The sequence below is a fragment of the Diadema setosum genome, chromosome 9 (assembly GCF_964275005.1).
Source record: "Diadema setosum chromosome 9, eeDiaSeto1, whole genome shotgun sequence".
NCBI classification, from domain to species: domain Eukaryota; kingdom Metazoa; phylum Echinodermata; class Echinoidea; order Diadematoida; family Diadematidae; genus Diadema; species Diadema setosum.
The window spans coordinates 1739502-1766899 of NC_092693.1; the positions used below are offsets into that span (position 1 = coordinate 1739502).

A 27398-nucleotide genomic window follows, 5' to 3' on the forward strand; every position below is an offset into this window, starting at 1 on the left:
TGTATCTTGTAGGCATTCATTATTCCATATATATTTGACATCTACTGACCCATCTAATTTCTTTGTGTAGAACTACATCAAATACATGAGAATGTAATAGTAACACTCATGTTTTGCTCTAGAGTTTTCTTGTGTCTAAATTAAAATAATTGTTCCCTCACAGGCTGATCATATTTCTTTCCTGTTTATCTCCTCTATTTGCTCATTCTCTCATCCTCCTTGTAACTACATATTTCATTTCCTGCTTCAATCTTTTCTGCACATTTTCCTCACCTTATTTTGCTTTTCGATACAGCATTGTTGTTGTTTTTCTACCTACAAACACTACTGTATATCATATCTATAAGCTGTAAGAGTACTGTCCCAATTACCTTTTTGCAAGCACATTGCATATACTCACATATGGTACAGATCATAACCCATACCTAGTCTTACAAACAAAAAGAAGAAGAAGAAGAAGAAAACAAAGTACAAGATGATTCAGTCAGACACAACTTGGAATAGTGTCCAAGCACCATAAGACTTATACCCCCAGGCTCCATGATTTGATATTTCCCGTCGTTGGCAACTGCCGCTCTGTATGATCTGTCCTCTTGTTCCCGCTGCATATTAGAATTCGCAGTGATTACATTTTCTCTTCACTGAGGTCAACTCATTATTCCATTAAGATCCAACTTTCTTTTCTTTTTTACCCGAGATGGAACAAATCTTGGCCTACCACTGGCATGGATCTTTCATCATGTCAGTCTCCTCTCAGCTGGGCTGATCCTCCGTGCTCCCTAGCTTCAGGACATAGCTGAGAGCTGTTTGGCAAGTCGTCAGGCAGTATCCTTCCTCTCCAAATAAATAGCTGTGCCAGGAAAGACCAAGAAAAATGAGTGTGTCGCCATGACAACAATATCACAGTTGCCAAGAAAGTCATAGAAAGGCAGATTCTGAACAGTGCTAATATAAAGCTTACACTTTTGCTTGATATTTACATAGCAATTTAGAAATATGTGATGTCTAGTGAAGTCTGAACTTGCCCCATGAATGTAATGGTGTTTGATGTTTTGCATGGGGAGGCAAAAATGTTGATTGGCTGTCTTTGAAGTTTTAACTCACCCTTCACAATCATGGTGGTATTTGATATTGTGCATGGCAACATGCCTAAAATAAAGTAATGGCCAAATCCATCTGTCAAGAAAAGAATGGTGTTGGACATTGCACATGGCTGGGCAAAAAGACTTGCTTTCAGTAATACGGAAAACTCACCCCTCGTGAATGAATTCCTCCATGGCATTGCACTCTGAGACAAACTGAGGCATGGCTGACTTGATGATGACGTAACTCAGGATTGGGAGAAGATCATCACAGCCACTGAGCATGGCAACAGTCAAGAAATATCAGTGAAACCAACTGTTAGTGGACTGACTTTGAGAATACAGTCATACACGTATACCAAAGAATTCATTGTTCAAAATTTTCAACAAAAAAAAAGTTCTAAATGAAAACATGAGTTTAAGATGACCACTACTCCTTGGTTTTGTAAAGCTGTGATTGTCACAGAAATTTATTTTTGCTTTGACAATTCACTTGTATACAGAGTTAATGGTGTTGAAATTTATATTCTCCGAGGGTTTCCTTGGTGGTAGAATGTTTCATGGTGCAACATGTATTCTTTCTTGGATGTGAGTGTGGTCCAGAAAAGGACCCACTCAGTCTCAACGTTTCGGCAAACCTCTACTCCTGGGGACAGTAAGAAGATGTTTGCTGAAACATCGAGATTGAGTATGTATTTTTCAGGACCACACTCACATTCACAAAAGCGTTGAAGTCTCTTCACAATAAAACACATCGAAAATATTTCAGTGGGCTTGGAAATTCAAAAAAAATGACATATCTATTTTCAACTCCACCAGTAACCTCCTATATAAAGCTTTCTACCTGGAAATAAGAACTGAAATATGAAAAAAATCCTTTGTCATATTGTTATAACTACTGTAAAAGTAAATATGTTTGCGCGAGTAATTTTTCGCACTTGGCCAGGCAAGATAAATTTCATGTGTTTTTAATTCAGCAGAATCAAAACATAAAATGAATGTTACATATAACAGGCAAAAATATTTCTATGCCTTCATTTTTACACTAGTTTCTTGTCACCCGAAACACACAAAAATGTCCACACCATGTAATGTTCACTTTTACAGTAATGCCCACTTAATACCCTGAAGAGGTGACTATCAGATGTCAATTTTTTTATTAAAAGTCTAAACCATAAGAGGTTTTTATTGAAAGTCTAAACCAAAAGAGGTTTTTATTGAAAGTCTAAACCATAAGATATTTTTTTTTTTATTGAAAGTCTAAACCATAAGAGGTTTTTATTGAAAGTCTAAACCATAAGAGATTTTTTTAATTTAAAGTCTAAACCATTTGAGGTACCTTCCTACTTTCAGTTGTTTTTTCACCATTTTTTACACTGCAAGTATTCCAATATTTTGACACTCACACTGAAGTTTCCGGGCTCTGCCTTGGCTTGCCTTGACTCTCAAAGAAGTCCCCAACACACTCTATGATGACCTTTGACACCCGCACTAGTAACAGAATGAAAACACAATGTAAGTACAAGACATTCTATGAGAGATGATCAATCATACCATAGCAGCAGATTTTTTCTTTCTAATATAACTCATTATATGTCAGACGGCTGAGGTGTGTTGTTGTTAGTGTGTGTGTGTTCATTTCAGCGCAAGATTCTTTTTATACAGAAACTACGCACATGAAAACATAGGACACCAAAAAAGCCACACAAGGACTGAGATTCTTGAACCCGGGACACATGCGGAACTTCTGATTTTAAACAAAAAAACAAAAACAAAAAAACCAAATCTCCTGATCAATGAAAGGTGTAAAAAAAAAAATTTGTGTTTGTCTGGACTCTACCCCATATTGGGATGGTACCAACATTTACATTCTGCCAAGTCTGTTTGAGACTGTATCATAATAGTCACAACAAAAGTCTAGTAGAATAGAAAAGCCCTTGATTGAAATTATGTTTTTGTCAAACTAAACATGGAATGAAGCCTAGCAGTGACTGTAAATGAGCAAACTAGAGAAAGAGGAGCATGGGTCATTTCCCCAGCCAGCATTTCATAGGTCCATCTAAAGTCTATTAATATTGTCTGGACTGTTACTTTGAGAATACCGTGTTGACAATAAAAACAGTGTACTTGCGAGTGATCATGAGAGTCTTGTTTCACAGTCAAACCAGTTCTGTGCTAGGGCTTTTATGGTCTTAGAGTAATTCCACAAAGAATTGTGATTAAAAGACAAGTTCACCTTCATAGACATGTGGGTTGACTGAATGCAGCAATATTAGCAGAACACATCAGTGAGAGTTTGAGGAAAATTGGACAATCCATTCAAAAGTTATGAACATTTAAAGTTTTTGCTCACTCAAGGCTGGATGAGAAGACTACTATAGCTTGTGATGTCACATGTGTACAACGATATAAAGAAAGATTAAAGAAAATTCAACTATTTTCACTTTTCTCGCATAGCAAAAGAACACTTGACTTCTCTCTTTCAGAAGGCAGGGGGAATAATATTACCCTTAACATATGTCAGTAACAAGTCAAAGAAATGGGCACTCAATTCAAAAAATGAAGATTTGTGAAATTCTCTTTTTATTTTTTTATTTTGTTGTACACATATGACATCATACACTGTAGTAGTCTTCTCATGCAGCAGTGACTGCGCAGATGCTTAAAAAATTTGTAACTATTGAACAGATGGTCCGATTTTCACCAAACTTTCACTGATGTGCTCTACTAATATTGTTGCATTCATTCAATTCACATGTATATGAAGGTGAACTTGTCCTTTAATCCATTGCCCCAGAGAAATGGTTTATCCCCATTAGTCTTTTCATACACATAACAGGTGCATCCTAGAATACAATGGGTTAAATCAAATACAAGTAACATATCCTGCATACCAATACACTCTAGTTTCTCAAGGGGGCAGGTGTAGCCTTGAAGTTTGCACAGTTCCTCCACTGCTGGCTGGTAAGGGTAACCTTGAGAGGCCTGGCTGCCATCCTGAACAGCGCCCTCCGGCAGCAGGCAGAACTTCTCATGGACTCCGATGTGCTGTGGCATGGCGTGCTGGTACTTGGTCATGGCGATGGCTGCTGACTTCTCCTTGCTGTAGTTGAATCGTCTGTGATTTTGTGGACAAACATGGATGTGAAGTAAACATCATATAAATATAAAGACCTTGAGAAACATTGCTAACTTTTGTAGATGATAAAATCAAACAGGAAATAGCAGTGCAGTAAAAAATGTGATATGCTTTGGTACAAAACTTTATCTAAACAAAAATACTGTCCTTCCAAACCTATTTACTCTGAAACTATTAAAAGAAAAACATCAGGCTGAATAAGCTTACTGCTTGTTTTTACTGAGGCACTTACTATTCTTTTATCTTACAGTATTCATACACACTTGATGAATCTGAGAGGGTGATCTGATTTCAGATATTTTGGTCTGGATAGTCTCACAAGATACTATCTACAATTTTCAATAGGCCTCTCTGACTCCAGGCAGTTTTGGCTTTGATGTTGTGTGTGCTTTTGCCTTCCAGATTTGCTAAAAAGATATGGAGTGAAATATACACTTACTGAGCAGTTAATGGATTGTAATGCTACAGGAATAATTTGAGGACATTTTTGGTCATATTTCTCCTTCAAAATTTAACCACTTATGATTACAAAACATCATTAATTTCCAAACGACATTACAACATATTATTGTGTAAATTGGTTCCTGCCCAACTTCTCCCATTGGTCTCTTTAACAACCACACCTGTATTTCATGTTTATAAGCTCCACATATCAAAATTAGATGATAACAATTGGGCAAACGTCTCATTTACCTGAATAGCATGAGGAGAGGCTGCCATATATCCCTGAAGAAGAACACCTCAATGACTGCTATGCACTGCTCCTTGGCTGTGGTGCTGTTCAGCTGTTCATAAACAGCCACAAGGATTGACAGCAGTCTCTCTGCATTGTGAAAGAAGGACCCCAAAACAATTTGTGACATTCCAGCCAATTGGGATGGAGACATATTGGCAGAAGGCACTTTGAGTAAAATGACAGAAGTTTTAGGATAGACTACGAGAGACTATAATTTAACATGTCATTTTAATGCTACAAGAGAACCCTCTTCACCCATATCGCCTGGGGCAGACGATATGCACTTGAATTTGCCACACTGTTATGTAAATTGTCAATTGAACACTTTCGCACCACACTTTGTGTTATCTCTGATTAAGATTGCACAAGAAAATACAGCATACTATACACTAGAGCAACAGCAAAACAGAAAAAAAAAAAACAGTACATAAAATTTTCCACAGGAAATTACTGCATGTAGCAATAGTAAATGGCTTCAAAAATAATATTCAAAACTTTGACTCCGCTGGGAACTTATGCCAAGTCATCGGTAAACATGCAAACAGGAAACAACAAATTTTCCTGTCTTTGTTTTGTTTTTCAACCCCCCTCCCAGTTCTATGAGAATCCACATATGGGTGGCAATTGGCAGAGGACCAGTATGTGCCTAGTAATAACCCTGGTAGGTCAAATGGGAAGTGAGTTTATGGAAAGGGAATGAATATATAATTATCACTTAATTACAAAGACATCTTCTGTTTTCTTTCCTGAGAGTAATTTGGTCAAATTTCGAGTATTACAAATAAATTGTGAAATACTATTGCAAGGCCAGCAATGAGCTTGCAACTCTTCTTAAAGGGACCGTATAGTTTTGGTTGAGACCTAATTTCAGGTTTCTAACATTTTTTGGTGAGATGATGAGAAACCTCTTATGAAATATGAAAGAGCATGTAATTCTATGTGGAATTCAACGTTTATTTGATGAAAATTGGTTTTGAAATGGCTGAGATATCCAAAAAAGAGTGATTCTAGTAAAGTGTGGGACCCACACTTTATTACGATCGCTTTGTTTTACTTTGTTTTTGGATGTTTCAGTTATTCCAAACCCGATTTTCATCAAATAAACTTTGAATTCCTCTTAAAATGGTATGCTCTGTACTATATCATAAGTGTTTTCTCGGTACCTCGCAAAAAGTTAAAAGCCCAATTCTCATCTCCACCAATACTGTACCATCCCTTTAAGTTCTAAGGTCTCAAGATTGGCCTGAAGAAATGAGGGTTACCATCACTCAGACCACGTACCGGTGAACATGAGTACATCCTTTGAGATGTTTTCCAGGTGTCTCTTCACAGCCTCAGCCTTCATCTCCGCAATCTGCTCATCCCCATCCTCTCTTTTTGGCTCTGATTCCTCATCATTTCCATCCCTCTCCACCTCTCCAGCATCAACATCTTTGCCATTCCTCACACTCTGTCTGTGGTCACCATTGGTGGTTACAGATTCCTGGTTTGGGGCAGTTTTGCTACTCTCCTTTTCATCTTGCCTGACACCCTCCTGATTGCCAGGTCTGCAGGACTCCTCTATGCTCCCACTGTTTAAACATTTATCTGACAAATGACCATCACTCCCATTCCTTTTAGCGCTGTCGTCAATGATTTCTGTTTTCTTAGTCCTATCTTTGACTTCACTGTCTACGCACTCATCACCATTGGTGTCAGTTTTCTCTGTGACTTTGACAGCTGAGGTTGATTGATCATTTATAACGTCGCCACTGTCATCACTTACACCTAAAGAGACCTTTCCTTCTTCAAGATCTTGGCACAATTTGTCTCCATCTTCCACAGCTTTCACAATATCTTCTCTGACTTCACTCACAATCTTTCTCATGGTATCTACCACTGAGTTACTGTCATCCCCTTCGTCTGCTGCATCATCACTACCATTGCCAAGGGCAACATCATTTCTTTCAGTCCTGTCTCTTAAAACATCATCCGAGTCTGCTGCGGACACTCCATTTTGCAATCCCTTGCCAGGTGTGCTACTCTCTGAGTCACCATTACACTCATGTTTGCCATTCTCTGTAGTCCTTTCACCATGAGGCTCCGTTTCTCCCGGTTTCCTAAGGATTCCATCATTTTGTTCATCTCCAACAGGAATAAAACTCTCCTCCTCCACAGCGAGGAGTTCATCCAAGGCATCAGTGCTCATGTCCGTGGGAGAGAAGAGCAGGCTGTCCGCCTGGCTGGATGGGCGGGAGTCCGACGCCTCACTCTCCATGCTGGATGTGCTGTTCTCCCTCAGAGCATGCAACCTCTTGGACAGCATCTCATCCATACTCTGGTCCAGCTCATCAGGCGTGGTGAATCCATCCTCAGGAACAGCTCTGGGCTCTAGCAACAGAATTTATCAAACAGTTTATATATATATACACAGTTTTTATACATTAAAATGCACATCTTTAGGTTGAATCACGTTAAATTGATGAGTGTATCCACATATTTCAAACTACTTCACTACCTTCATTTAGATTTACTATGAAATATTAAAATTTGTTCTAAAATTGAAGCACTTCCGTGTTTCCTTTACAGTTTACGGAGGAAGACCTGTTTTTAATGTGGATTTTAAACATGCTAATGACAGTATATGTGCAGTCTATTTCAAATTCTAGTAGAAGTAGTAACTACTTTTTACAATTTATGTCTTCTCTAGAGAATGATTATATATTATAATGATTATATTGGGTATTTTAATTTGGATATATCATTTCATAAATACTAGGGAATATTGCATTCGTCTTCGCTATGTGCAGTACTGGCTCTAACTCATGCAATATTCCCTGGTATCCCATTCATCACCATCCAACATAATATAATTAACCCATTGAGGACGAGTCGCGATTATACTCGGGTAAGGGTCTATGGGAAATGTGTGTTGTGGCAAAGCCAGCCCGTCCTCAACGGGTTAACATTGGTATCATAAGATACAGGTGATGTTTTATGGACATCAGAAGATACCATCCCTTGGTGACAGTGATGGGAGTAGAGTGGCTCACCCTGGAGCTTGAGGGGGACAATGTCCTTGTAGGGCACCACAATCTCTTCAATGGACATCAGGTCCTTCTGGATGAGAGGCATGATCTTGTGGTAGATAATGATCTGGTAGCGCTTCAGGAGCTGGGTCAGCGGGTGGCCGTCGGACGACAAGATCTCGGTGACCAGGTCATGGATGAGCTTCAGGTCACGCGGTGATTCCTGCAGACGTTGACGCCAATCTTGGAGCCATGTCTGGTGTAGGGGGGGGGGGGGATTGAGAACAGCATTCATCATTTTACATTCTGTTTCACCAAACAAAAAAATGATAATACACATAATTTGTACCACAGAGAAAGCACAGTGGGAAGAAGGGGAGTATTCAGATAAATTTTGATGGTGAAGGCAGACATTTGTCACATATTTCATTTGCTTCAATGGTAATAGTTGTTTAGTAAAAGTATACTCGCATGACTTGCAGTCTCCTATACCTCTTCAGCAAATCACAATGTCTTGCACAAACGTACACACACACACATGCACACACCAACACACACACTTACACACACACACACATATCCATATGAATATGAACAATGTAAAATATGAATACAACAAAGGCAATGACCTAATTCAGGTAATATGGTATATATTGCATAGTTGATTAACCAATCCGCTTACAGAATTCACCATCACTAAATAATAAAAAACTATGTTTCCCCTTTCACGATATTGGATATCAATAATAGAAGAGAAAAATGTCTGAAATACAGAGCAAAATGAATGAATCAGAAAGACCGTCTCAGGTGAGTGTGATGATTATTATACCTTGATGCTCTCATACTCCATGATGTTTGCATACATCACTCTGAGCTCCATCTCCTCCTTGGTTGGCTGACCGCTGGATGAGAACCGCTGGGCAGCCTGCTCATGTAATCTCTGCTGCCTCTCCTTAATCTTCTTGGCAAGCTGGCAGTTGTTGGGTTAAGGAAACCTAGTAGAGTTCAACGGTTGCAGCCCTTAAAGATGGCAAAGCCATCCAAATATCTTGATAAAAAAAGAAGATTCCCATAAGACCATGACATTTGATATCTGAAAAGTAGCTGTCACCACTTATATATATGAAAACAATATATGCATACCCCACATACAGTTTTGTGTAACATGCATCTTTTCAAATGGGGGATGTTTATTGAAGCAAGCTACTAAAGACTATGCCTACTGCTGGCTCAGTGCTGTTTCATTGCATGATAATGAAAAATGCAAAGATACCCAGACATTTGCAAACTTCTGAATCATATTATACAGCACGGAATGACACAGGATTCCACATCTTTTTGCTCACTGTGAAGGAGGTTGACTAAGTATTTTATGATTAACACCTAATGCAGTTAATTCATGATACTGATGAGATTGTTACCAACTTCTATTCGACCAAACTTCTCAACAATCTTTTGATAAATGGTATCTCTTTTTCTCATCTTCAAGTAAAAACACCATCTGGAACTGATATTGCACACTGATTTTTCATTCTGGACTATCCTGGACTATCCTGGACTTTTCAAATCTCACCTTCCAAGACACCTACCTACACTGTATGCAATCTCTTTACTTCATGATTATCAGTCATATAAACTCCTAATAATAATAATAATAATTGTTTTGGATATAAACTCCAAATTTTATTGTCCGAGAATGGAAATTCTTTTTGCCCAATTGATTGTGGGCCCGGCAGCCACTGAGCAGCGCCAGATCGACGTTGCTCTAACCTTTTCAACTGCTGAACGGCAAACAAGGTAGCAGCAACTCCCATCTTTTAACGTCTTTTGGTATGACGCGGCCGGGGTTTGAACCCACGACCTCCCGATTGTGAGGGCAGCCGCTCTACTCACTGAGCCAACACATCGGTATATAATCACAAATTTCATAATTTGTCTGTTAATTTTCTTTTCATGTCTCGAACTCTTTGTCTATTTTGCCCTTTAAAAAAAAAATTAAACATTATATCATACATTGACAATTCCATTAATTTTCATCATCATTCCATAAACTATCCATGTATTTCTTAACCCGTCAAGGACGGGCTGATTTTGCTAGAACACGCATTTCCCATAGACCCCTGGAAGAAAATGTGTACGACAGTGTTTTGAAAGGATACACTGGCCTCTCTCGCTCTAGCAATGGCCATATTCTCCATCAAACGACGCTGGAATGTTAGGTTCTGTAGACGACAAGAATAGAAAGCATCATGACAGATCATGTCAGACTGGTACAGTGTAATTATAATTCTCTGTGTCTCATTCAGTATTGATATCAAGTGTAAGGCGAAAGGGAATTGCAGGATTTGAATTCCATACATCTGTAAGGTAAAGAAGTGTCAACAAATGTGTACACACCAACAGACAGACATTGCTTTACAGCCAAACATGCACACAAACAGGTCTCAACCAGCTCTGCTTGAGACCTATAGTGTCTTTGTTATATGAGACAGAGACACACAAATACATGCACAGGAATGCCAGGTATAAGATAACTATCTCATATTCAAGGATATTTATAAACATATATAATGGTACTATAAATACCACATGTATTTCTCTCACAGACCAACAGATTCACACCACAAAAAAGAAAAAAATTGCTGTGGTACTTAAGAAAAATGTGCATGACCTATAAATGACAAACTTTACCAGCAACAATGCAGCGGAGGAAGTTATTAATATTACAGCCGGTTACCGGTATATGACCTACTGCACGGTTATCATGCTCCTTGTACAGGCAGCTAGCATGAGTCAGCACCAATGTCTTATTGTGGCTCTTTCACATCATATCCTTATAGTATATTATGCACTGTCCTACACATGTATGTGAGTATGGGAATTTAGGAGGTAATTACTTGCATATCTTTGAATGATATTAAGGACTGTATTTCCTTTCTCCTTCACATTTTTCCCCATCAATGACAATGAAAACTTGGTAAGATATATGGTGTTCAATATCACTTTACAAATTACAGATTCAATTCAGCAATATATTTCCCAGATACGAAGTTAAAGTACCATGATTCTGCTTGGAGAAATTAGATTTTTGTCATATACTTTGTATAATTTGTGAGTTAGAAGTAGTGACCAATTCATACATTTAGCAGTCGTTTGTGTTCATTCAGAAACTGAAAAGTATCCATGATAAAACATGCTGGCATGCATTTGACGATAGAAGCCAACACAAAATAGTATGGCCAGTTACAGTTAGCCCTACTGCAGGTCTTACATAATCGACAAATAAATGTTTCAGTAGATACTGGAAAACTGTACTACTTTTTATAACTTTTGCATCAAATTTATGACAAATGTGACAGTTTCTCCAACTAAAAGCATTAACACCAAACAACATGACAATTCAACCTGAAAAGTGGTGAAGTAAAAAGTGTATGATGACAATAATGATAAAATCAAAAGTTATAATGCATCACAGTACAAACAATAACAACAATAAGTAATAATATGTCTTACAAGTAATAATATACATAGTTATCACAGGAATCCCCCATTTCTGACAGTCTCCTGATATGTCCAAATCCCAGTGGCTATGTCTAAATAACATTCCACAGGAGGGGTACTTCAGTGAGAATCCCAAGTGTGCAAATCAATCCAGAATTCCAGGCTTTGAAGCAAAGCAAGAGTTGCATCCGTTGGAGTAAGGGGCCACCGCAACAGGCAGTGTAAGTTATCAGGACAATGCAGAATGGTTCGAACTTATCTTCAGAGTACTCCACATTGCTGGACACAAATTGTTCTTTTCATTTAAAAAAAATCAAGTAAAAGATCAAATACTTCACATCAAGAACAAGTGCGACCACACTTAGAGAGATCAGCAAACCCCACGTGACATTATTCAAAACTACACTCCATTCATGGGTGTCTATGGTAGTGTAGCCAACAAGTCCCCATTTGGAGATTACTCTGCTTTGATTCTGGCTTGGTGGGCTACATTCAGCTTTAAAAAAAAACAATACCAGAAAATCGGTATTTAATGACAGTACCCCCACGATGATGCTGGTATGGTTTGTAATGGATAGAGAACTAAGTCTAAAGTTGTGCGTACCAGTAACAAATTGTGGAGTTTCACTGTTACTATGCTGTGATGGTTACTTGTCAAAGGTCTGATCACATATATTCCAACTTTTGCATCCCACCACCCTCCTTTCATAAGACACAGAAAATACACTTTTATATGCACAAGACCAACAAACAACACAACGCACACATATATGGATAAATAAATACAGACAAGATATACAAAAAAGAACAGACATAGATTAGTGACATATGTGCACACACTCACTGACACACACACACAAATTCATGAAAGAGTCTGATGACCTTTCTTCAACAAGTATGGCCACTGTCAGCAAAAGTTTGTTGAACTTAAGTTGACTACTTGTTTTTGGATTCATTCCCAAGGACTTGGCAACATTCCTGCATGTTGATTTTATTTTTGTTTCTCTATTCATCGGCAAACAAACACTTTGAAAAAAAAAATTCAAATAAACATGCCCAGTGTATTGATACAGTAGACTGTGTTTCGTTGTATATGTGTAAGGGAATGCATTGCATGAGGGCTCACATGTAAAATAATTACTTTTGTGGGCCCTAGCCCATGTGTTGCTTCCCTGTTCATACTATTTGTGTTATAAGTCAACTGTGCCATTTCCATATAATTGTATGTTATGTAACTGTTACTGTCATTTTCATTTGGTTGAATGAATAATAATAGTAGTAGCAGTAGTAGTAGTACCGGTAGTAGTAGTAGTAGTAGTAGTAGTAGTAGTAGTAGTAACAATAATAATAATAATAATAATAATAATAATAATAATAATAATAATAATAATAATAATAATAATAATAATAATAATAATAATAATAATAATAATAATAACAACTACAAGACAGACTTTTCTCTCATCTGTAAGGGCTCTATGTTTTTAATTTAAGATCCATAACTCAAAACAAATTTATAGCAATCACGACTCATACAGATGATTACACAAGAGAGTCCTTTATCATATGAAGGGGTAGTTAAGTGGATGAAGAGTAATACTAGTTATTAACCCCCTCCCTATGGAAGCAAGGCAAAGTATACAGGAATTTTAAATTCTGGTATGGGATGGGTTCAAAGCTCACCACAATGGCTTTGTTCTTGCCAGTCTGCATCCGACTCAGTCTGCTTCGGTAGGCAGCCATCAATCTCCGGTTCTCACGGTAAGCCTTCTCCAGGGGACCGAGGGTATCATCCCTATTAAAGACAGTTTGACACAGAAGACATCCATGACTTGGGGATATGAAAAGCATTTAACCCATTGAAGACGAGTCCCGAGAATACTCGGGCAGGTGTCTATGCAGATTATAGGAGAATCAGTCCGTCCGCAATGGGTTAAGATAATCATCTACAGTTTCTCCTCTTTCTTTTCTTGAAATGGAGAGAGATGTGGATCTTGTTCCCAATATGGACCATTCACAGACTGTTGCTAGTCATCAGGGGGTGGACCAGGGGGGACCATGCAGTTATCATTCATTTATAAATTCACCAGAAGGTATGCTAGTAGCAGAAAAAGACTTTAACATGATCCTACATATTCCATGGCATTAGAATCAGTACTTTCTGAAGATTTTTGTTTTTGGCATACACAGTTGGGTAGCAATGATGACTGCTTGTTGCATATCATTAGAAATACATGTACCTTAATTCTTTAAAAAAAAAAATGTTTTCTCAAAACATGTCTCATCCCTTAGCTAAGAAAATATACACTGAATTTTTAAAACATCCTAATGTAGCCTGTTACATTTTGATCAAATTCATACAAATCCATAAAGGTATCAACATTAAATGTTGTATTCTTTCCAAAGACATCTGATAAATCTGACAAATATTACTGATTATTACAAAGTAACTACAGTCTGCACATGGCTGACAATATAATACACATGTTGCAGATGTGGCCAGGGTGTCTGTAGGATGATGCAACAAAACTAGCAACTCAACACAAAGTAGCATGGAGGGAAACTAGTGCTTTATGTTGCTTATTACCACATTACAACGGAGTAAAAATACTGTGAAAAAAAAGTGATTATATATTCAGTTACACCAGGCTAAACTGTACAAGACATACAATTCTCTTCAGCATGCTCAATCTTATGAAGGGAGATCGAAAGTAAATTCATGAATAGAAAACCTTGAAAATGCAAAGGAAAAAAATATTTCATTGAGATTTACTTTTATTCACTAATACAAAAAGAATATTAATGACAGATAAGTGCAGTACTTAAAAAAAAAGAAAACCAGTTTTAATGATGCAAGTTCAATGACTCAAATTCCTGAAATAAAATGTTTTTACCAGCTCAATATTCTCAGATCTATGTCGGTACTTTTCCATCAGGTGGTCATTTGAACTTGCTAGTCCACACACTCTAGCATATGGGATACTTCAAATAAAATTAGCCAATTTCTCTTGAAACGAATTTTCAGTATAAAACTCTATGGAGCAGTATAGAATCTCCACTGATTACACAGCAATAAATGACATAATAGCCGGGTTCACACGTACAAAATATCGGGATGACGATCGCGATGCACATCCCGAGTTTTTTTTGCGAGTGTCCACACGTACCAAATTAGCGGGATAGCGATCGCGATCGGTATCCCGCTAATTTGGCGAGCGTCCACACGTACCGAATTATCCCGCTGTTGATAGAGATAACAGCAAAGCCTGCAAACTGGGTCACACAGCGCCCTTCTCTATCACTGCCTGCGTGCACTTACCTTTGTCCATTGTCTTTTACGCGTCAGTGGTGTGGTTCGCGCGCTGTTGTTGTTGTGCTCCAAAGAGGTGAAGGACCTCTTCGCAGAGGCCTCGCTGTCGTGATGTGCGCATTGCATGATGGGATATAAAAACTTGGGATTCTAATCCCGACCGTTCACACGTACCAGCGCGGGGCCAATTATCCCGCTAATTGACGAACCAGCGCAAGATTTCTTGGGATTAGCATCGCGATGCTTATCCCGCTAATTTTCGGGTTTTTTCTGTCCACACGTGCAAAAAACTCGGGATGACGATCGCGATACAAATCTCGAGATTTGTATCCCGCTAATTGGTGTACGTGTGAACCCCCCTAATAACATAGACTACAAAAATCACTGATTGAAAATGAAGATTCCATTCAGCTTGTTCCACACAACACACGAATGCAACATGGCAGTTGCAAGTGCAGCCTTGGCATTCAATCTTGCCAAAGTGTCTGACATAGAACAATGACAGGAAAGCAGTCCATCACTTCAGCATTGCACTCACTCTGTTATCTCACAAAGACAAGGGGGAAAAATGTAGAAATGTAGAAACTGGACATCTACGCTCAAATGGCAAAAATCTTCAATTCAATCAAGTAAGGAAGACTATATTTTGAAGTGACTTGTAATAGAGAGTGAGAGAAGAGAGAGAGAGAAAAAGTGCAAACTGCAGCATACCTGAACTCTACCATGGACAGCTGTTGTGCCAGCAGTGACTTGGTGGGCTAAAACGACTAGACGGTGTAAGTATCACGCTAAATTCCCATCCTGGCATAATCCACACACTAGAACATGGACAGACAGGCCACCGAGACCTAGCGACTCCCTCAACAATCTTTCACTTGCAACTGACCCCGAGAAAAAACGAATTGGTGAAGGGTGATTGGCGTGCCGCATGATTCACCGCCGCGAGCCACGAGCAAGCAGGAATCACAGGTGCACACACCTCTCTCACAGGAAGGGGTGACAAAGTGACAAAGGCACAATGGATGGAGAGAACTTTGGGCATGGCCATCACTGAACAATCTCGAAGATATACATCTCTAATCAACTCCTTGAGAATCATGCATGAACAGTTACCCATACACTCTTTCTACACATAACCCTGCTGAAAAGTTTTGTATGTACACATTTTCTTATTCTTTTTGTTCATTTTATCAATACATGATTACGTAATGAATATATTCAAGTTAAGTATACTTTCAGCATTTAAAGACAATAATGATGAAAATAGATATTTTTTCTGGGTTTTTTCCACATATTCTGATCACGTTCTAGACCATGTGGACAAGCAGAATCATCAAAATATAAGTTGCAGTAAATCAGACATGAGTCCAAAAGCTAATATTTTACAGTGCAATCATCATTAATATCATCATTCTTTGCTATAAAACATATTCTCATCTGCAGAGGACTTGAAAGGCTTTTACATTAAATTCTTATCTACAAATTTTTCATTACATGTGTTTCTTTTTTCAAGCTGCAACAATGAGAGCAAAATGATGCCATATTTTGGTTTCTCCTGGTTACTCCAACTACACAGCATGCAATCATCAGAAAACATGACGTGGAAATTTATGTGCACTTCCAACATATCTCGCCAACATAGGATGGATGTTTATCAAAGGTCATGAGCCACAGTTCTCCATCAGAATGTAAAAGGACTTCCAAGAATGCCAACAAAGCCATGGCAGCATGCACTTTTCTGCAGAAATGAAAGTGACTTTCAGAAGATGACCTAAGAGTGTTTCTCAACTTGAGGCAAACTTTGCGACCTATCAGTTTCACCAATTATCTCTAATATCCTGGTTTTTTGTATGCCCTCTCCACCAACTTACAACTGATATCTCCTAAATGTTTTACATTCAAATGGGTGTGTGTTGTGTGTGTGTGTGTGTGTGTGTGTATGTGTGCGTGTGTGTGTATATGGGGGAGGGGTGGGGTTGAATTTCAGGGGATAGAGCAAATGGACATATCAAAGTCAGCTGACAAACTGCTGATCATGTGTTGGCATGCCTGTTACATTATCTTCCAGCAGATCCCCAGGAAAACAACAAGGTTTGGGAATTTGCATGTCTAGGGAAACAAAGAGCTGCTGGAGCAGTATATGTAATATCATGTGATTTAAAGCTCAGCCATGTTGCATACAACCAAAGTCAGACAATCAAATATATAAGTTGCAGAATAATCAATTCTGATTGGTTGATACCTGACTTATGTTTGATTGCGTCTTTTTAAGTTTCATGCAACATGGCCCAGGACACGTTGCTCATGCTCTCTACCTGTCTTCCATACTGCAGCATCTGATACTGACAGAATGAATTTACAGTGTACACTACTAGCTAAATATACATGGACATTCATAAAAGACAATTTCCATCACTTAGACGGAAGTATTTTAAAAATGCACCACAAAAAACTACTGACATGGCAGGATAGCTTTTTTGTATAGTCACAGAGTCCTCCTAGATAACAGCGGCAGACTTGTGAGCCATCCTGTATGTGAATTTGCATCATAAAAACCAACTAAAAGTCACCAGATAGATTTTTGTTTAAGGTTTTAGTCAGATTTTGAAAGAAGAAATCCTCAGATTTAAAGTAATATGAACAACTCACCAACATAATTTGTTTCCAACTAGTTGAAGTAGTGACAAAAAAAAAAAATAATATCTGCATTCTGAGAATGTTACTCTTGAGAAAAGAGGCTTTGAAGTGCAAGGTCCACTGGAACATACTGATGTGCTCTCTCTTTTGTCCACAAGAACACACACACACACACACACAAATCATTTATCAATAAAAAACAATAGCAACTGCTGCAAAGGGATGATGTGAGTTTCTGAAACTTGGCAGACTGCATCCTGGTCTAGCTGGTTTTCATCACGAAATGTAATCTTCTTGATGATCTACATCTCTGCGCTAAACTTCTTTTTTCTGACATAAAGTCCAGAGCATAAAATAGAATAGCTGGTCCTACAAGAAACACAACAGATCCCCCAACAAAAAAAAAGAACAAAATTAAAAAACAAGCAACCAAACTTCAAGAAAAAATACTAATTTTCAAAATCAAAGATATCTTCTCTTAACAAACTATTTCCAGTCCCAAAGTCACATCTACATGTGTGACTTCCAGAAGTGAGCCCTCTAGAGGCTGCTCCAAGGCAATGCAAAGGAAGCTATATGCTGTATCAATCTCATGATTATTATCATCTTTGCCTAACATGGTCAAAACAATATGCTTTACAGACAGGACGCAAAATGGAATCCCATTTCTGGCTGATTTTTTTTTTTTTTTTTCATCCAAAAGAAAACATTTTTGTGTGCAAACTAATGGAAGAATTGTGCAGTGATTTCATCAGTGCTTCAAATTTACATTTATGTCAATGTGAGCAACAGCCTGACTCAACGAAAGAGAAAAAACAAACAAACAAACATAAAAACAAAGAGAAAAAAAAGAGCTTTCCACCTAAGGTCATAGTGTAATATTTACTCAACAAAATATACCTTTAACTTTTGATTTTGATGCTTAAACTCATGCCAAATGAAAGAGAACTTTCGAAAAGAAAAGAAAGTTATGTTTTTCTTCATTGTAAAAACCACAGGTATGCTAAATTAAGATTTGCTGAAACTAGTTTGGTACAATATGCAGTTTGAAATCTCATTTGTAGATAAACTTCGGTGGAACACTACTTTGGAAATATTAGCTGCCCTCTTTTAGATATGAATAACAACACATGAGTTGCTGAAGTTTGATGCTGAATTTCAATTGATTTTGTACAGCTTTGTGGATTACAGTAGAAGAATGCATAAGATCCCACAGCTTGTTTTCAGAAAGTGTTAATAAAGGCAGCTACTGTGACTCATTCACCTTTGCACTGCTCAAAAATACCGAGGGGTAACACTATTCAAATCCTAACCCGGTGAAGACTAGTCCCGAATATACTCCGGCAGGTGTCTATGCGAAATGTGTGTTGTAGCAAAATCAGTCAATCCTCAACAGGTTAATGTCAAACCAAAATTATAGAAGGATGGACATTTAATGTGACCTCTGGAAATCTTTACTTTTGTTTACTTTTTGTCCTCCTTATCCCTGAATGGATGCTATCTGATCAAAGTACAGAGGCACCTACTTGAAACTTCAATTAGTAGTTTCTGTGTGTGCTGGTTTCAATGCCTTGCCTGCTAGGTGAAGCTTTTGGTACAATCCCCTGTACACTGCCGCATGGAGCGTTTTCTTCCATTGCATTACATGCACACAGACTCACAAGCAGACATTTTTTTATGGTTACTAATCCGAGCTTCCTTTCTTTCACTGATAGCGATCAAGAGGATTAGGCAGAGTTAATTAAGTCTGGTTGGGGATGCAGTTAGGTATTGTTTCAAGGGTTAATATGCTAAACAAAAGTTCTTAGCATTCATTATCATCCATGTGTTTGGCAAGACTGCAACTCTTTGCGATCAAACTTTTGATGACTATTTTTCTTTACATGCTGTACAGCTATGTGATTGGGCAGAAGAAGGGTTAAATAACATTGTAGCATCCTTATGCAACGGAACTTTTTTTTTCATTTTCTTTAATGAAAACAAATCAATTACAAGCATACCTTGTTCAGGTCTCTTATATTCTACACCACAAATAAAATATGGTATCATAGTCTGGTAAGTACAACAACATTTTCCAGACATTGCTTTGTTTTTGTTTTTGTTTTGTTTTGTTTTGTTTTGTTTTGCTTTGCTTTTGTTTTGCTTTTACAATAAGGGAGGAGAGAAATCATGCAGGGAAGATCATACCTCTGCACAGCAGGCTGGAAAGATGGAGCAGTCCCGCTCTGTTGGCCTGGATGCTGGACGGTGGGCCGTACCACTGCCACATGGGTGGGCACCGACTGACTCAAGGTGGAAGGGACTGATGGAAACATGGAGGGGCTGATGCGTCCAGTGGATGCTGACAAGGACAGCATCATGTGAGGGCTGCTGCCCCTGAGCTGGGTGGGCTGAGTGTGAGATGGAGGGGGCTGGGATGAAGGGGGTCGGAAAGGAGGAGGGGGAGACGGGCTCAGGTTTGACGAGAAGTGAGGCGCAGGCACAATGAGGCTTGTGGTGGAAGTAGAGCCCTCTTCTGTTGCAATAAAACAAACAAAAACAAAACAAATATGCAATGATAACTACAAGGATAAGTACAAAGCAAAATAATATACAGAATTTAAAGACCAGTGATGCAATAAAAAAATCAGTGATGTTTCCACGAAGGTTACATGTCAATATCAACTCTCAGCTCAGGGTAGGCATTAAGCACTAAATTAAAATGGTAATCACCTATAACCAATGGATTTTATATGGTAAAGGAGTGGACTTTGTAGCAGAGACAAGGGCGGGTTGTTGGTGGAATTGTAATAAATCAATCCCTGGCTCACATTTCTCCACACACCATGGATGCAGAGGAATTACCATTCATTAGTATACCAGAAGAATTCTACGCAATCTGCCAGTACATACATGTACCATAATTGATATTAGCAATATGCTTAGGGTGGAACTTCCCTTTTAACTCTAAAATCAGGAAATGCACTGAACGCACTGTTATTCTGGCAGTCACATGTTTCCATATTTGCAGGTCTGCAGCTATTAAACAGAACGGATGAAGGGAAATTAAGATGGAAGTGGCTTTGAGATAGACTTTTTTGTGCAATTGTTCAAAAAAAAAAAATACACAGACCACTATACACAGCTTTTTGAACAATGAAATTCAATTTTTTGATGAAGAACAAAGCCATCACTATCTGCATGGAATTTAAACATCAGGAGCTAAGAGCTGGATTGAAAGAAATATGAACAACATCCCTGTTTGACTTTGTATCTTTTTGCCCTGAGATGGTGAACTTTTATGGGGTTGGGAAATTTACCAGGTGCCACCGGTAATCATTATGAAGTAGAGTCAATCCATAAAATACTGTATATATGCTGAATATTTTGTGAGGTTTTTATTTTCGCGAATTTTGGGAGTCAGATGCTATTCGCAAAATTAAAAACACGCAAAAATATTGACTCTGATCAAGCTATGAATGTGACGTACGCGAATACATTACTTCTCCATTCGGTACAGGACTTCACGATCGCAAATTCAACCACTTAGCGAAATCGTCGCGAAGTTCCGATTCGCGAAAATTTAGACTCACTAAATATATGGCGTATACAGTATGGAACCACATGTAATCATCAAAATAATGATCTGTTTTTTTTACATTATGCATTCAAGGGTCAATTTCACTTGGTTCTGCTAGATAAGGGTGGTGAGTTGGCTCAGGTGGTAGCGCGTCTGCCTCACGATCACGCGGCCTGGGTTCGAACCCAAGTCTGGACTGAGCAATGTTGTGTGTAAGCATACTGTCCCCTCTAGCAAGAGGCAAAACACTCTGTCCCTCGGATAGGACATAAAATGGAGGTCCCGTGTATGAGAGCGTAACAACTCATGCACGTAAAAGATGCCGCTTCATTCATTCATCACAAAGAGCAGGGTGTTTAACCCGGTGAAGTGGTCCCACCTCACATCCAACTGGACCCCATGGAAGACCAGCTTAACGTAGCTGAATATGGGCTATCCAGCCATCTTCTGAGATGGAAATATTTATATGTGATAATGGCCTTTAATCAGCATGGACATTATCATCATCAAAAGTAACCTCTTCATCCTCCAGTCACACCACTCAACCCTTGACTTCTGCATAGACTATGCACTATCTCAACCAGCTTATAGGATGAGAAAACAATTGAAGACTGTCTACTGTTTCATCCACTTCTTGATACAAGAGATCTATGTACTTTGACCCGCGATGATAATCAAAGCAAGACTTTAAATGAAAGAGACATTTCTGTTTCACTTTCATTCTCTTTGTTAAAAGATCCAGAAAACATTATGTTTAGGAAGCCTACAAGCTAGTGGTTGCATGCAATGAATTTCCTAGCAACAGATTTTTCTCAGTTGAAGAGTGCAAAGTAACTAATCAGAAAAGGGGTTAAAGAGGTTAAAAAGCACATTAAATACATATGAGACTCAAAACGACAGTTGTTGCAATAAGAGGCTGATTAAGAAGTACCTTATTATACATTGTCAATTGTATACAAAGAATCTATTGATTTTCATCACTTTAAAAAGTATCAGTTGACTGCTTTTTGCATGGGCTGGAAATATGCAAATAGAGTCTTCTGACTGCATGAATTAGTTACTTGCAGAGATCAAGATGTGTCGGCGACAGTTTTATAACTCTTCCTTGCAGACTAAATGCTGCACACCTTACTTGTGCAAAGTAGCCTCACTTAAAGGGCACATATGCAAGTGCTATACTTGAAATGTGATTTTGTATTGCTCATATCATGAAATGATCAAATTCACTTAACTGCACACCATTACTACATTGGGCTATATATACATGTACATGGAACAATCCATATCTAATATGATAAAGTTTCCCACAGAGGACTACCCACTGTAATGGCACATCAGAGAAATTAATTGAACGCTGTAATATAAATTGATTCAATGTTGGCGTCACTGCCAAAAGATACTCAGTAAATGATCTCCTTACCCATGTTTGCCATTATTGCTGACACACGTTCACTGCACTGGTGAGCTAGCTTGGCCATTCTTAAGGCTGTTTTTGTCTTCAGGCTGACAGGCCCTGGCTGGGCAGCTTTTGTAGCACGGGGAAGGTTAGAAACAAACACAAAATGATGTAAGAGAATATATGAAGGAAAATATGCAGAATCTGCAAAGAACTTTAAATGATCCTGAAATGGTACTCAATGTCAAAATGAATAGGCCTGTTCCCTTGTTGTTGTTGCTGTTTTATTTCTGTATTCAAATAAGATATATATACAATGAAAAGAAAATACATAAACAATAGTAAGAAATGGAGGACCTCCCATTCAGCCATATAAATTCATTACAAAATGCAACCCTCATTTAAATTCACTGTGTGCTTGCCCTAGGGCCAAGACAATGAAGTTTTTTTTACTCATCTGTTCCAACCATATTTCAGGACAAAGAAACCAGTTTGATTATAAGTAATTATCTCTACATAGAGTCTGGCTCCTTTTTTTATCAGGGACAGTCTTTGTATGGCAAATACACATTAAATTGCAATGTAACAGTATTCCAGTCAAAATTCATACATGAAATTGAAAGACATTGTAACATGGCAAATCTATAGAGTATCTCTATGACAGAGGGTGGTTGACATCTTAAGACACTGATAATTCTTGTACCAAGGGAATAAAATGAAGTTGATATACTGTAAAAGTGGAAATTTTCGCGCAATCGGAAATCAGTGCGAAAACAAAAGCGCGCTCATTTCATGTTTCAGTAGTTCATGTCTTGATTCCGCGGAATTAAAAACCTGCGAAACTCATCTTACCCGGCTGAGCGTGAAAAATTACTCACGCGAAAATGTCCACTTTTACAGTATAGTTCTTGACACTTGTGCTTAGTTCACACAATCTCCTTTTTTTTTCCCCTAATGTCACATTTTGGTAAATACATTCATTTCTTGTCACCACAACTTTAATATATCCATTTAAACAAATTTTCCATACAGTTCCAACAGGGCTTATAAAATGTTTGAACTTTTATTTCACGCAGGTTTTGGAGAAAACTGTATCAAGAATGAGTTGCAAGTTCTACATTAAAGCAAAAAATAAAAAAAATAAAAATCCTTTCACGACAAAATTTCTGTGATCAAACAACTGCAAACTTATTTTCTTTTTATTTTCAACCCCACAAGAAAAGCGTTTTCAGCCATTTATATGGGACAAGACTTATTTTGAGCTGGCTCACTAAATCCTATAGAGAGTCAGACTTTATTGCGTAACAATTTATTGGATGAATTCCCAGCATTTTCTTGTAGTTCACAAGCACCAAAAATAAACCAACCCAAAACTGTAATCCTCTCTCTGAGATACCAGATAATTGATCATATGAAGTGAGCTATACTGGGCTGTTATGGGTGATTACAAATATTGTTCTGTTCTTGTTATGGACAGCCCGATTACAAAAAAATAAAAAAAAATACATAATCGGCCCTGAAACATTTGCAGTTATTCATTGAGTTATTGAGACATCATCAACAAACGTTCCATGAAGAAATAGCCATACTTTCTGTTCTTCATTTCTTACGAGTTGATTTGGATTGCAAGGAAGACTTTGAGGAAGGACAGAAATTATCACATTATGATTACCTTTATTCCTTGCATCCTGGAGCAGACACTGTGAGATGTACTGCATGCAGCTCAGGTATTGCAGGTAGGCACCCTGAAATAAAATTGTGCCATTTTATATAAAATAATATATGTGACACTAACACTCCACCCAGAGATGTAACTGTTAATAAAATCTTCCCTATGCAATCATCATATCATTGTTGGACATTCCTGCCATAAGTTATGTCTGGAAAATGAAATGTTTAGCCAAAGTTCGATAATCTATACCTGTTTAACCCTCCTTTACTCAAAGAATTAAAAAAAGAAAGAAAAGAAAGCAAAGGAAAAAGGAAGACGAATGTGAGAATGTGTTCTGATCGGAATGATAGCATAGGTCTTGATCGCTTTCAGTTTGTTAATAGGCCTATGTGCCGGTTCAGCTTACAATACTTGTGGTTTCTACCATGCTATATTGTTTGACAAAATATTGTTCCATAAATTACAAAGTCCAGAGCCCAACAAAATCTACTATGTATAGCATACACTCTGATAGCAAGGGAGGTTATCGTGGGGAGAAGTGTGCTATGGACACCATAAAGTAATTTTCCTTGAAAATCATTGTAATTCAGTTGCCAAACATACTGATGCCCGTGGTAAAAGAGAGGATTTAGGGGAATGAATTTTTAATCAGTACATACTGTAATGATATGTAAACATTGCATATCATAAAGCATCACCTTGTCAGTTGTCAGTAGTTGTCAGTAGTTGTCAGTCATGTTTTCTTTATCAGTTTATCTTACTGTTAGCTGTCTAGTAATTTACTGCAGTACACTCTTAGACAAAGGATTTTTAATCAGACACCTTAGATTTGGTTTAGTTGGTAATCATATACGTAGAAGTGCACACAATTAGGCCATGTTAAAAAATAATAATAAATGATAGTTTCTCTGTATACTCGCTCGCATCGTTTTTTGCCGCAATAGCAACAGTTTTTTTTTTTTTTTTTTTTTTGGGGGGGGGTTGAAATTTGAAATTTCGATTCCCCCCCCCCCCCCCCACCGTTTTCAACCATTGAACTTCACACATGCACAGCCTGCAGATCGACTGGAAATTAGACTATCTAAATAGCATTGCGCAGTGGACCGGCCATAAGTGTGTTCATCCTCCTTTTCTTCAAAAAGTTAGGATGAGAAAAAGTGATTATTATTCTTTCTTTTTTTTTTTTTTTTACTTGGCTTTAACCATTGCTTTGCTTCTACAGAGAGTTCCCACTGGAATCATGCTCACCAGGGTATGCTTGCTATTGACATTTCTGAAAGCTACATCAAGTTTCACTTAATATTTCAGAACTACAGAAGTACATTCTAATGAGTCATACCGGGGTACATTGTATGTGGGTGTGCATAGAATAGTCTATCTACATTATGAATTAATGTTACATGAATAAAATTACTGACAAGCTCTGGTATGTATATCACAGGTATGGTACGATTACCGGACAGCATGGTAATTCCGGACGCACACATTTCTGTGTACTAATGACATTCAATACACGCAGGACTCCATAGACTTAGAAGAAGATGTCGATTTATTACAAGATTTTATTTCGTGAAAACTGTTCACGATGTTCATGTTAGACATTTTAACTTAAAATACGAAATTTGAGCCTCATTGGCTGATTTTTTTCTTTGTCGTCCGCTCTGTAAGAATGTGTACGGTGAATCGTGGGTATGAATTGTGATTCTGGTGCAAGGACAAGATGAGAAAGACGTTGATTATTCCATTACGAAAAAAGTGTCCAGAATTAAATGCAATTTTGCACCACACTAAAAAAACAACTTTTTGGAGAGGGGTATATTTGAAGTCTATTGGAGTGGATAATTTCCATAATTTTGCTGAATTCATAATTTTCAGGACTTTGCGAATAACTGCTGCTAATTTTTTTGCCACAATTCCATCCTCTGAGTATGAAATTTAGAGCCACAGAAAAAAAAAAAAAGCATCCGGTGATACGATCCACTCTCCGTACATGTGTTTTCTTTTCCGTACTAAACTAAAACGTCTAGAAAACTCTACAGGTTAGTGATGTTTTTACCGATTCAGAAAATTGTGTGGTTAACGAACGATACTTTGCTTATTTGAGACATTATATACACAATATAGTAAGCTCAATATACACTTCCACACTAGATCTACATGCTACTTGACACATGCAATTAGTAGCCAAGACTACTAAGTACAAACACATAAAACTCTGCGTGTCGTGATTGTGATGACTTCGAAACGACCACTGTTCACTCACTACTCCGTGTAATTTTAATGTATCTCAACGGAGTGCTATCTGAAAGGTATGGGGAGCCGTGGGCGTGGAAATTGTGACTGACCTGTGCATTGCCGTCGCTGTCGAGCTCGATAGCTTGTCCGACAGCTTTCATGGCCGTCTGCAGCTGTGCTTGCCCGCTATCGTTACTTGGTTGTCTTGAATCCATTTCCTCATGAATTAATTCAGGCTATGATAAAATGCTGGTGAAATCGTGCCATTAATTCCGCAAGCCCACAGGTTTTACAAGTAAACAGACCTCAACATGTCCAGCAGCCCAACATATGACGTCATTCTTTGTTAGTCTGCGTTCAAGCTACATCTCGTACCACATAAAACGAGGAGTTACTAGAACTCTTGAAGCTGCTTTACCCGTACCTAGCTTCATAGCGCGTTTTGTTTGTTTGTTTGTTAGCTTTTTGACATGTGGAGGAAAGGCCTTAGCTAGGTCTTCACTGCTCTTTAAAAGTTTCAACTCCCATTCAGGAGTGGCTGTCAAACAGTTACAAATGAAATACACTGCAATGCTTTCATAGGTCTTCGATTTAACTGGATAGAACACAGTAAATTGATATCACAAGTGAGTACATACATGAATGAATTCAGATAAACAGAAAGAAATAAAGATAGATAGATAGAGAGATAGATAGACAGATAGATAGACAGACAGACAGATAGATACATTTAGATAAAGAGAACAGAATGATAGATAGATAGATAAATAGATAGATAAATAGATAGATAGATAGACAGATGGATAGATAGAGATAGAGAACAGAATGATAGATAGATAGACAGATGGATAGACAGATAGATAGATAGACAGATAGATAAATGATATAGCTAGATAGATAGATGGATAGATAAATAGATAGACAGATGGTAGATAGATGGACAGATAGATAGATAGATTGATTGATGATAGATAGACAGATAGATAGAGATAGAATAGATAGGATGAGTAGATGAAAAGTTCGATCAATCAGTACTTTGAAATTGATAGCAATAGCAGTGATTATTATAGCAGCGATCGTTATAAGCATCATCATACAGTCAATCTTGCTTAATTTGACCTCG

General features: G+C 38.0%; 1 protein-coding gene across 1 annotated transcript; it reads right to left on the minus strand.

Moving 5' to 3' along the window:
- Positions 1 to 697: 697 nt before the first annotated feature.
- Positions 698 to 26563, minus strand: LOC140233016 (VPS9 domain-containing protein 1-like). The gene is made up of 14 exons (XM_072313123.1): positions 26386 to 26563; positions 24041 to 24113; positions 22393 to 22497; positions 19601 to 19928; positions 13150 to 13261; positions 10125 to 10187; positions 8795 to 8935; positions 7990 to 8221; positions 6239 to 7327; positions 4915 to 5044; positions 3977 to 4200; positions 2489 to 2573; positions 1255 to 1359; positions 698 to 850 (listed from the first exon to the last, which is right to left on the minus strand). The coding sequence occupies exons 1-14, from the start codon at positions 26488 to 26490 to the stop codon at positions 754 to 756; spliced, it is 2889 nt and encodes a 962-aa protein (XP_072169224.1). The 5' UTR covers positions 26491 to 26563; the 3' UTR covers positions 698 to 753.
- Positions 26564 to 27398: the final 835 nt, after the last annotated feature.

Excerpts from the sequence above, each read along its gene's own strand:
- LOC140233016 (XM_072313123.1), bottom strand. The coding sequence starts at position 26,490 with ATGGATTCAAGACAACCAAGTAACGATAGCGGGCAAGCACAGCTGCAG. Across the intron at positions 22,498-24,040 it reads CCAGGATGCAAGGAATAAAG|CTGCCCAGCCAGGGCCTGTC; the intron begins GTAATCATAATG and ends GTGCTACAAAAG. Across the intron at positions 5,045-6,238 it reads GGATGTACTCATGTTCACCG|AGAGACTGCTGTCAATCCTT; the intron begins GTACGTGGTCTG and ends TTCACAATGCAG.